At 48.8% G+C, this 11329-nt stretch overlaps 3 protein-coding genes across 4 annotated transcripts; 1 reads left to right on the top strand and 2 right to left on the bottom strand.

Moving 5' to 3' along the window:
* Nucleotides 1-40: 40 nt before the first annotated feature.
* LOC144003768 (ADP-ribosylation factor 4) lies at nucleotides 41-2271 on the bottom strand. The gene is made up of 6 exons (XM_077500315.1): nucleotides 1895-2271; nucleotides 1492-1572; nucleotides 1179-1288; nucleotides 712-783; nucleotides 516-641; nucleotides 41-436 (listed from the first exon to the last, which is right to left on the bottom strand). Exons 1-6 carry the CDS (start codon nucleotides 1959-1961, stop codon nucleotides 353-355), a joined length of 540 nt encoding a protein of 179 aa, XP_077356441.1. The 5' UTR covers nucleotides 1962-2271; the 3' UTR covers nucleotides 41-352.
* On the top strand, nucleotides 1626-6018 carry gcc1 (GRIP and coiled-coil domain containing 1). The gene is made up of 4 exons (XM_077500310.1): nucleotides 1626-2493; nucleotides 2740-3762; nucleotides 3849-4250; nucleotides 5113-6018. Exons 2-4 carry the CDS (start codon nucleotides 2806-2808, stop codon nucleotides 5926-5928), a joined length of 2175 nt encoding a protein of 724 aa, XP_077356436.1. The 5' UTR covers nucleotides 1626-2493; nucleotides 2740-2805; the 3' UTR covers nucleotides 5929-6018.
* Nucleotides 5976-11207, bottom strand: dennd6b (DENN/MADD domain containing 6B). 2 transcript variants are annotated; one of them, XM_077500312.1, is made up of 20 exons: nucleotides 10905-11207; nucleotides 10720-10758; nucleotides 10608-10650; nucleotides 10290-10399; nucleotides 10117-10197; nucleotides 9930-10035; nucleotides 9777-9856; nucleotides 9654-9713; nucleotides 8294-8349; nucleotides 8089-8211; nucleotides 7897-7992; nucleotides 7729-7826; nucleotides 7571-7636; nucleotides 7437-7501; nucleotides 7269-7358; nucleotides 6842-6895; nucleotides 6665-6774; nucleotides 6485-6587; nucleotides 6337-6411; nucleotides 5976-6266 (listed from the first exon to the last, which is right to left on the bottom strand). In XM_077500312.1, the coding sequence occupies exons 1-20, from the start codon at nucleotides 11019-11021 to the stop codon at nucleotides 6144-6146; spliced, it is 1695 nt and encodes a 564-aa protein (XP_077356438.1). In that variant the 5' UTR covers nucleotides 11022-11207; the 3' UTR covers nucleotides 5976-6143. The 2 variants fall into 2 exon arrangements, with proteins under 2 accessions (XP_077356438.1, XP_077356439.1); XM_077500313.1 differs by lacking the exon at nucleotides 10608-10650 and having other exon boundaries at nucleotides 10905-10971.
* Between the last annotated feature and the right edge of the window lie 122 nt (nucleotides 11208-11329).

Genomic DNA, 11329 nt, shown 5'->3' on the forward strand with positions numbered 1-11329 from the left:
TTAATAAATAAAGTGGTTGCATACAAAGAAAAAGACAATCCCAAAGAAAAACGCATTTATTGCATTTCACATTAACGATGAGGTCTTGGGGTCATTGCGTGTCGGTTATGAGCCCCGCCCCTCCCCACATCCTGTCACATGACTGAGTAAAAACATGCGTAGGAAAACAAACACGAGGAACGCAAGAAGAGGAAGAAAAAAAACCCAAAACAGGAGTCCGAGAAGTTGCCTCCAGCTGACACGTTTATAATTTAAAATAAAATAAAATGAGAAAAAAAGAAGAGAAAACAGTCCTGTGAAGTTTCAGACCTCCTTGTCCCGCTGCCACTTCCTGTTTTGTGTGCATCGTCCATTATTTGGCAAGCTCATTGGACAGCCAGTCAAGGCCTTCGTAGAGGCCTGTCCCCTGAGTGGCACAGGTGGCCTGCACGTACCACTGAGTACGGGCAGATAAGAGTGTTAGACCGCGTCACAAATTAATACAGACGGCTTATCGACGACGGCGTGATACATACAGTGCGGCCGCGCATTTCGTTCAAGCCCAGTTTGTCGGTGAGTTCGCTGGCGGTCATGGCGTTGGGAAGATCCTGCTTGTTGGCAAACACCAGCAGCACGGCGTCCTTCAAGTCGTCCTCCTGGATCTGCGGACGCAACGGCGACATCAGTCACATGGCTCATCACGCTACATCACCCGCGTGTTCGGCTCATAACCATCTTTCCAAGCTCTTCAGCCGACTCTGCCACTCGCTCTCTGTCGTTGCTGTCCACCACGAAGATGAGACCCTGCGAGTGCAAATGAGGAGTTAGGAGTTTTGTCCCGAGTTTGCTCCTCCCTGACTATCTTCAAGATTGATCTGTCCCAGATGTGAGAAGAGATTTGTCCCGGTAAATGTTCGGAAGGAATTGAGCTGCTATCTTAAATGTGTTTACCGGCAAAATCTTCACGTGTGTGGGAGAAGTACCTTGATAGATTAAATAAGTGGCTGGAAATAACATAAAATGCTTGAACCCTACCCAATGTTTATTTTTTGTATGAACTTGAGTTACCCCCTACGTGAATGAGTATTTTCTAAAACAAGTCTTTTCTTGACAAATTTACAAGAAATACTTGGGAAACACTCAGGTAGCATCAGCGAATATGGGTGCAACATATCCGCGATAATGGAACGTTGACTAACCTGTGTATTCTGGAAGTAATGTCTCCAGAGAGGTCGAATCTTGTCCTGGCCACCAACGTCCCAAACAGTGAAGCAGATGTTCTTGTACTCCACCGTCTCCACATTGAAACCTGAAATATGAGGAAAATCTGGAGGTAGTCAAGAGGACTTTTTCCATTTCCTGTTGCTCTTGTCCTCATTAAGATGGAGGGGAAACTGGCTTCCATCCCTGCTTGAGAGGTGGGGTACACCCCACATCATTTCTTGCTTGAACACCCGGAGAAACAGTCAAACTAATCAACCAGACGAGTTGACGTCATACGCGCCTGCTTACCGATAGTAGGAATGGTGGTGACAACCTCTCCCAGTTTGAGTTTGTACAAAATGGTCGTTTTCCCAGCTGCGTCCAAGCCCACTGTCACGACAGCAAAACACACAAAAGTCAGCAAGGACTTCAAGGAGAACACACGAAAACGCCACAAGAAAGCACATTCAAGTATTTTCACAGCTAACTCAGCTAATCCCGGCTCGTTCTATGGCATGATGGAGGCTTGTGATGTTGCCCGGCTGCTGCCTGACATTCGGATTGGAAAAAACAAACAAAAGAAGAAAAAAAAACACGTGAAAATCAAAAAGAAAAACTCAATTTCACGGCAGTGCCGCTGGCTTCCAAAGCTTACAGTTCCCCGGCTAACGAGTTAGCTCAGTTTAGCTTCTGTTAGCTTCGCGGCGCTCACCCATCAGGATTCTCATCTGTTTCTTGCCGAAGAGCCTGGCGAACATCGTCGAGATCGTCAGGCCCATTTTGACTCGAGCGTCGCAAGAGAGTTTGTCTTCGTCCGAGATGAGATGGGCGCTCTTCGCGTTCGGCTTCGGCCAATGGTCCAACCGTGAGCCCGAAACTTGCTGGAAGAAGCTCGGACCTCTTCGTCTCTTCCTTCTTCCTGCTCCTCCTCTGTGCCACGTCCAGGCCAACGCGGAACAAATGACGTAACGAAGCACGGGAAAACTTTATTTAAATTTGTACTCTACACATTCGGCGTTCTCCGAAACAGGGGCAGTATCTACTAGCTCGCCCTGTGAAAATTCCTCAACGTCACTCAATCTTTTTTAGGGAGTAACGACCTCTTAAAATAATAATAATGATAATAATAAAACAAACAAACAAATCCAACTCGCGAAAATGTGAACAGCAACTACCTCACTTCCGGCTCAAAACAACATGGCAGTCGGTTGACAAGGAGTTCCAGTCTCCGTGTTCTTTTTTCCACGCTACTGCTTTTAAATACTGTACACGAGTTCAAACAGACTATTGTTTAAATGCAACAAGGACCAGGTAAGAACAGGATTATTGGGCGTGATGATTCGCTATGTTTGTTTAACTTTCTTACAGTATTTAGTTTTGAACTCGCATTTAGCACGAGATTGACACATTTGAGGTAATAATGTGTAAAATTTCAAAGTCAGCATATTTAGCTTTAATAATTGCCTTGCCCCGTGTGAACGAGTTTATCTCCACGTTTGGGAAACAAAGATAGATCCTGCTTCCTGTGCTCATTTCATGCTGCCTTTATCCTTACAGCAGTCCGATGGTGGCTTCAGCATAGCTGAGACGGATCCAGTTTGATCACTCCGAGGGGAATCAATCATGGAGAAGTTTGGAATGAGTTTTGGGGGCGGCCCCAGCAGGAAGGAGCTTCTAGAAACGGTCGAGTCTCAAAAGAAGCAGCTGGCCCAGTACCAGAGCCGCTTCAAGGATGTGGTCCATGCGTACAAGAGTCTGCTGAAGGAAAAGGAGGCCCTGGAGGCTAGTCTAAAAGTCTTGAGCATGTCCCCGGATGCAGATGTGAACCAGCAGCTATGCGAGCGGGCTGCAGTCCTTCAGGAATATGGGGACGGTTTAGATGCCCTACAAACGGATAAGGACACAAATGAGGAAGATGCGTCAGAAACTGGAAGTACTAGCGGGTCCGAAGCCGGTGGCATAGCGGCGGAGCAGCAACAGGCCGCGGCCACTCACAACGGTGAAGCCGAACGCAGGAAGGTTCATTTGAAGAACCAACTGGGCACTTTGACCAGCGCGCTGGCCACCGTGACGCAAGAGAAGTCACGCATGGAGGCCAGCTTCCAGGCCGACAAGCGCCAGCTCAAACAGGAAGTGGACGACCTGCAGGAGCGCCTCATCGCCACGAGCGCACAGCAGCAGGCCGAGGTCCAAGGCCTCCATCAGCAGCTGGCGGAGAGCCGCGCCCGCGTCATCACGCAGCAGCACGAGCGCGAGCAGGAACAAAGCGACCAGTTGCAGCAGCTGCAGGAGCTGCAGAAGATCCTGCAGCAGGAACGGGACCTGCGGCAGGACGCTGAGCTTCGCCTGCACGAGGCTGAGACCAACTTCCTGGAGGCGGCGCACGCCGTGGACCGCGGGGCCGACTTGGAGGCGCTCTTGAAGCAGACTGGCGAGGAGCGCGACCAGCTGAGGAGGAAACTGCGGGCGGCCGAGGAGGAACGTGAGCAAGCGGACCCCGGGCTGGTGGAGCAGCTACAACAGGAACTAAGCCAGCTCAAGAAGAGCCTGCAGGACCAGATCCACAACCATAACCACAAGGTAGGTCTCACATCACCCTAGGCGAAAGCTGAGGTCCTCTCACATGTTGGAGCAGCATAACGTCACGCGTGTGTGTGCATACACAGTTGTGTCAGGAGGTGGCGCGTGCTCATGCCGCGGAGCTCCGAGTGGGCGGTCTGGAGCAGCGCGTGTCTGAGCTGTCAGACCTTCTGGGTTCTTGCGAGAAGGCGAGGCAGCAAGAGCAGCAGATGGCTCAGAGGCTCCGAGAACGGATGACACAACTGGACAAGGAGAACCAAACGCTAGTCTCCAGCAGGTCCGCATACGACCCGAGCCCTGACGACTCTCAACTGGACGTGACGGTCCTGAAGGACAAGTTGGAGAAGGCGAAGAAGCTGCTGCTGGCCGCTCAGAGGAACCCGCATGCCGGGAATCCGAGCGAGCTGGAACCCGTCCAAGACGTCGCGTGTCAGGTGGAGCTGCGGCAACTGAAGGATGAGTTGGAGCGCTATAAGCTACGAGCAAAGGTCTGCGGGAAGGAAATCTTGTATTAGCATGCGTATTGTCATCACTAGCAGAATGTTTGCCTTCTGGTAGGATCACGAGCAAAACTGCTGTATGTACTAGTTGAAATAGAATTTTTACCTCACTTGTAAGATGTACTTCTTGACGACGACGTATTAGAGCCACGTATGAAGATTTTTTTTATTTTTTTTTAAAAAGAGAGCAGGGGCACTATGCCGAGGAAAAAAAAATGCAAATTTGCAAGATAAAAAAACTCAGAAACTTTGGAGAAATACACATAGCGTACTACTTGAATGTTTGCGCCAATACTTTTCGGTCGGGTTTTCAAATAAAGAGATAGCAGAGATTAACCAAAAGCATTCGCATTCTTTGAAGCATTGGGTACAGCCAGCGACAAAGACGCCACACTTTGCGAAAGTCCACATCCTGAGGATCAAGCATTTAAGTTAATTTGTTAAAATGTATATTTACATGTACATTTATCTTTCCAGAATTATTTACACATCCATACATTTGTTTTTTTGTAGAAGAGTAATCTGTCAAATCTGCTTCTCTCCGTCAATCACTTGCATTTACCTAAAGTATGCTCGCTTCTGATTGGTTAGTGCTAGTCAGCTGATAGGGAATCAGGAAGTGTTGGCGCTCTAGCTGCCATTCATGATGAGTAAAGTTTAAATTAAGAATGAATCCGTCCCCAGCCTGCCTTTTCATTTCATAATTAGTCTCATTAACCACTAAGGAATTGTCAAATGATTAGACTATAGCTACATTGTCGCTACATGTATTTCTCACAAGTCTCTTGAGGTTTTTTTTTCATCGCAAATCAACTAGCTGTATAATATATTCCACTATCTTTCTATGTAGGCGGCATCCAAGAACAACGCTGCCAACGACAGCTGCGTGGCCCGCGAGCTGGAGGAGGCCCGTGAGCAACTGTCCGACCTGAGGGAGAAGTACATCAGCTTGCGCGTGGAGAGCGACAAGGCGGCGGCCGCGCACCGCTGCCAGCTGCAGCAACAGCAGCAGCACGTGACGGCGCTGTTGCGCTGCCAGCGACAGGAAGCCGAGCGCGGCCAGGCGGCGCACCGCGACGAGCTGCTGCGTCTGGAGGCCGAGCTGCACAAACAGCGGGAGAGGACCGTGGCGCTGCTGGACGAGAAGGACCGGGAGCTGGAGCTCCTGCGAGCCGCGGCGCCCGCTCCCACCTCGCTCGCCCGAAGGCTTTCGGAAGAGGACGTCGGCACAGAGGAGGAGCGCGAGGCGGATGCCATCGGACGAGCTCTGCGGAACGCTGCGCCCTCAGAACCCGCGCTGCTTCTCTATGCCGAGCAGCTGGCCCGAAAGGAAGTGGAGGCGGCGGGCCTGAGGCGGCAGAAGCGCCAACTGGAGGACGATGTCCACCGGCTGCACGGCAAACTGGCGGCCAGCGCCCAACGCCACGACGACGAGATGGACGAGCTCCGAGCGCAGCTGGACAAGCTGGTCCGCGAGCAGAAGCGCGAGGGCTCCAACGTGGAGTACCTGAAGAACGTCATCTACAAGTTCCTGACGCTGCCGGACCCCAGCGGCCGGCAGCAGACGCTCAACGCCATCCTCAGCATCCTTCACTTCAGTCCGCAGGAGAAGCATTCGGTCCTCAGGCAGCAGGGGGCGCCGTGGTGGAGCAGCCACAAAAGATGACCAAGCGGTCACAAACGAGGCATTTCATGAAGATCTTTTTTTTTTTTTTTTTATTCAAACATTCCAATAAAACTTCCACTTTTCACTGAATCAATGGTGACTTGATCATTTACTCACTGGGCCTCATGCGCGCGACATTTCCACTGCACGGTGGCAAGAAGCTCGTAACGTCTTCATCGCGTGCTGCATTCACTGACCCGACATGAGTGCGTGTGTTATTGTGCGTTGAGCACGTGTTGCAGGTCTTGCGGCAACAAGCTCATGATGGATGCGATGAACGATTCCAATTTGTTGAAAACGTCATCTCGCACCTGCAGCTGCTGCTTTCCGGCTTTCATCTGAAAAGGAGTCACAAGTCTGAGTGGCTTTAAACTATTTAAAAAAATAAATAATTGGACACAAACTCACCAGTTTCTCTCGCAGCTTCAGAATCAAGTCGACAATCTCCACTTCAGACTTGTCGCGAGTCCATCCCAGCAGGTCCTGAGTGACACCACACGTTTGTCAGCGCGGGGACGGGTTGGAAAGTCTCGTTGCTATGGCGATGACTACTCACGGCCTCACAGATGGCCTCCAGGTGGAGACTCTCCAGTTTGCGAGTCATCTCTCGCAGACGGTGGCGGTACCAGCCGTCGAAATTGGGAGACTTGAAGAATTTCCTGCGGGCAGCGCCAAGTCGGACGTGAGGGAAACCCAAGTCTTCGTGACGACCGGCGTCCCGCCACGACGGCCCTACCTGTACAGTCCCGTCCAATCACCTCGCAGGGTTGAAGTCAGCTGTGGACCACCGCGCTCCAGCATGGACATGAACTCATCCTGACTGAAGGATCGAATCTGCGGTGGCGTCTGCACAAAATCCAACATGAGTGCACGCCCAAGACCTGATGTGAATGCCATGCTCGGTGTCGTTTACCTTCCAAGGCGTGACGGACCTCTGCAGCGGCATCAGGCTGGCCATGTAGCGCTCCTGACAAAGGTCACACTGGGTCAGGTACCAGCACAAATTTTTGTCCGTATTTGGCGCCGCTTCAACCAATGTCAAATGTCCGTCAACCTTATGTTTCAAGAGATTATCTTTTGGTCTGACAGCATGTTACAAGTGGTTTTCTCCTGATAATCGGGTCGGCCATCAAATTGCAGTCCATAAAAGGACAAGTTAACCCAAAGATTTTCTTCAGCGGCGGCCATTTTCCCACTTGCTGTTGACTGAAAATGCCATCAAATTTGCTCAGGTAACAGCCAATCACGGCTCAGCTTCAGAAAACAGCTGAGTCGTGATTGGCGATATCGCGGTTTACTGTTATGTTTTCGGGTGGCCATGATGGTCTCATTGGTCTTACCAGTGGGATGATGAAGCTCTGAGTCAGCTCTAAAAAGTGTCTCCTCAAGATGGCGCTCTGCGCCTCGGATGGCCGCCGCCTCTGGATGCCCTGCGGAAAAGGAAAGGTGCCGCTCTCACACAGGCATTTGACTTGGCTTCATTTCCTGCTCCAGCCGGCCGCGCTTACCTTCAACAGACGCTTGATGAGGACCTTGTCTTTCAGCAGGAAGCTCTTATAGGCCGTGAATACTCCTGCGCAATCAACGACAATCAACATATGAATGCACAAGGAAACGCATAAAAGATAACTTGCCCACAGACCTGGTTTGGTGTCAAGCGTCTTGAGTTTGGCCACTTTCTTGATTTTGAGCTGCTTGGGGACGTCGCCTGAAAGGAGACGAGAGAACACGGCGGCGGTTGATCGCGGATCTGCTCGGCCGCCACAGATGATGACCAATGGGACGAAAGCGTTACGTCACCTGACATCTTTGTGTTCTCTCCCAGTCGCAGCACGTGAGGCCAGATGTGGAAGGTCTTGATGAAAAATGGGTTGGTCACGCCCAGGATCACGTTGGGCCTGAACGAGTCAGCACAGCTTGAGTACGAACGGCGAGGCTGACCGGACTCGAGCGCTCGCTCATACTCACGGCGCCTGCGTCCTGGTGGTGTACTCTCGAAATTCGCTGTCGTGGATGGTGAAGTACGGACGGAAATCGCAGCAGAACTTGAGCGGAGCAATGGAGCTGAGGATGCAGTTACGCAGGTTCAACGGTTACCGTGACAACCCCGCAGCATGCCCTCCGATTGGCCATTGCTCAGGTGGAGGCCGGACCAGGTACCTGACGAGCGCCAAAACGGTTTCCGAGGAGACGGCGGGAGACGGCGCCATGACGACCAAGGGTTCACCCAGCAAAACGAGTTCCCACAACATCTGCAGATGGATCAAGACCGACTCGAAACACCTGCACGGGTCAAAGGTCAGCTGATGACTGATGTCACCGGTGAACGCAAGCAGTCAGATAAGAAACAGGAAACGGAAATGACCTGAAGAGGTCCAGCTCGTGCACGGGCGGCAGCAGAGTCGGCGTTGGTACCACGTTCTGAAGGTCAACATCACAGATACAAATTGGTACCGTCATATTTATTAACAGTGTCTTTACATGAATATCATTCATTATTAATGAAAAAAAATATATCATTAAAGGTCATTTCAGCAAATTAGTTATTTCAAAAACCTTCACATTAATCAGCCTCAAAAGTTGCTTTCACTTTCAAAAAGGGCCCTCATTTAATTTGTAATGCTCATCTTGTCACTTCTTTATTTATATAATGGCATAAGAAGAACAGCAGAATATTTACATGAAAACACAATTTGAATGAAAAGGGGCAGAAGGAAGAGCAAATGTTAGATTTCTGCCGCTTTTTACGGAAGAGCAGTTACAGTGCAGTACAGTACAATTTCCCTTTTTGCCTCCCAATTGAAAGGAATGACCAAAGACTTCAAAATCATTTTTAACGGATGCTATAGATCACAGTCTTAAAGACCCATTTCAGAAATATTGCATACCCGGATTTAATTACGTTTTTAAACATGTTAATTGAGATTGACTCTGTTAACTTTCACGACTAAATTCGTTTTCATCACTTATGGTTCAAAATCTTTAGACTTTAGTGACTTTTGAACTGCGGGTTGCATCCTCTTTTTTTTTTTTTCTGACTTGATTTAAATATTTATTGCTAAAATATTTTTATCAGCATTGTAACATTTTAAAGATCAACTAAATCCTGGAGAGTTGCAACACCTCCAACTTTCTAAACAACAGTTTTGGTGGATCTCTTCGGTGAGAGTTTTCATTGATTTTGAAAGCTCTTTTCTGTCAAATAAATCAAAGTTGTCGAATTACAAGTTTTGCATGTTGATCCTAAAATTGCTACACAGTCCAAGTATGGAATAATCATGTGCTGTATAAGGATAAACAAGAATTAAAAGTCGCTTTTCTGGTGGGGGAAAAAAAAACGTCGGTTCCACCATTTCAGAGGAAACGCACATTTGTGGCTTTTTGGTCATTTTCGATACATGAATACATGCAGACTTCAAAAAATGAACTCAAAATTGATGGCCTTGCACAAACAGAACCAGAAAAGAGAACAAGTGCATGTGGCAAGTCCTACCCAAGTCCCAATTCAATCCCAAGTCAGCTCATTAATGTCGTTTTAGCTGTATGTGTTCTTTTTATATGAAGAAGACCAATGAGTTAACAAAACACCTCATCAAGTCAAAAGCTCCAAAATCTAAATTCAGTCTCAAGTGTGCGAAAGAGCGACGCAAGGATTGGACTCGCCATCTGGCAACACGACAACAAACGGGATGAGGCCAATGAGTGAAGGAGAACAAATTTCTGACCTCCTTGAGCGAAGCTCTCACTGGACTTCCCACTTTGTCCTTCTGGCATGGAATTCTGACCTGAGGACAAAAATCTAGTCAGCAAATGAGCTTCCGGACTAAAAGCTCTTACGCTGGCCTCACCTGTAAGACTACGCCCATCAGCGGGAGGTTAAAGGTCAGCCCAGCGGCCAGGAAAGGCCATTGGTCCATCTGCCTGCATACTGCACACATGAGGAGAAATGTCAGATGGTGGCATCATCATCATCAACATGTTTTGTGTGTGTTTGACATCACCTGTTTCTAGACAGGGCTCTGATTTGTGGAAGAAGTCGGGCGCGATAATATGCAGCACGGAATGGAAGAGTTGAACAAATGGAAGCCGCGACACCAGAACCAAAGACTGAAATGCATGTCGGCATCATGTGACACTCCTTTTTTAAAAAAATAAATAAATACAGGTATGTGCGTGGCGCCACGTCACCTTCTGGAAGTATCCTCGCTTGACCGACGCATCCTTGACTTGTCGGAAATAAACGTAACCGTAGAAATGAGATGCTTCGCTCTAAGGAGAGACAAAGTAAACCTGAGTGGCTCTTTTTTATTTAATAATACTGATGATTATTCCTCATCTTTTGTGTCACTTTGTGGGGTCACCTGCAGGGCGGCGGGGGCGTCCCTGTTGTAAAGGTCGTTGCCCAGTCGGGAATTTCTGCGACCGACAGACTGACGCATCCTGAAGGTGAATTGAGTATCTCCAATGCATCCTGGGGAACAAAGCACCATCATCCATTTTATTTCAAGGTGCATTTATGAGCACGTAAACTAAAACAGTAAAGATCAATATGGGGATAAATAAATTAAGACTAGATGAGGGTGAAACAGTTTGACATTAAAGAATTAAAGTGCTGCTGAGTTCCATCAGGAAGGATCGAGATCCAGGGTGGAGAGACTGGGGTGAGATGAGGCATTTACCTGAGTACGAGTCCGGGAAGGAAAGGTAGCACAGGCTGCTTTTCTGGAGGCCAAAACAATCAATTGGCAAACTAGACCTCCTTCAAGAACAACTAGACTGAAATCGACTCACCTCTTTCTCGGTTAACTTTACGTCAGGAGGGTAAACCATCTGCAAAAATAACGAATAATTTCGTTTATCACCTTCACCAACAAAAACAATAACTACATTCATTCACCGTTTGTCTACACTCAGTTCCATTGCCTGCACATTACGAGTATGGGTCATGCTAAGGATGCTAAGCTAACAGCCCGAACCTCGATGGCTTGTCCGAGCTCCAGGTCAAAGGTGACCACACACGTGCACTCGAGCCATGATGAGAAGCGGGCCCACGGACGCCGCAGGTCCGCATCTTCGCCGTCTAGCGGGTTCATGCCGACCGAGACAGCGAGCGAGTCCGGTCCGCGAGACTCCTTAGCAAAGGCAAACGGTCCGAGGACAAGGCGGGGCGCCTCCTACTGGACACAACGCGTAATTACAACAACAGTGCCGACGCGCTTTCGCTTTTGATTTGTCGTCGAGAACAAAATACCGGAAACGCTCCAAAATGTTTCCGGGTCGTTATTTTAAATTGTTTCGAAAAGCTCAGCACAACATTGTACCAAAAAGATTTCAGAACAAAAATCTTGTCATTTGTCTTCTATTTTGCACCCAAAATCAAAACTAGCTTTTTTTTTTTTCC

This window comes from Festucalex cinctus, chromosome 16 (genome assembly GCF_051991245.1).
Source record: "Festucalex cinctus isolate MCC-2025b chromosome 16, RoL_Fcin_1.0, whole genome shotgun sequence".
NCBI lineage: Eukaryota > Metazoa > Chordata > Actinopteri > Syngnathiformes > Syngnathidae > Festucalex > Festucalex cinctus.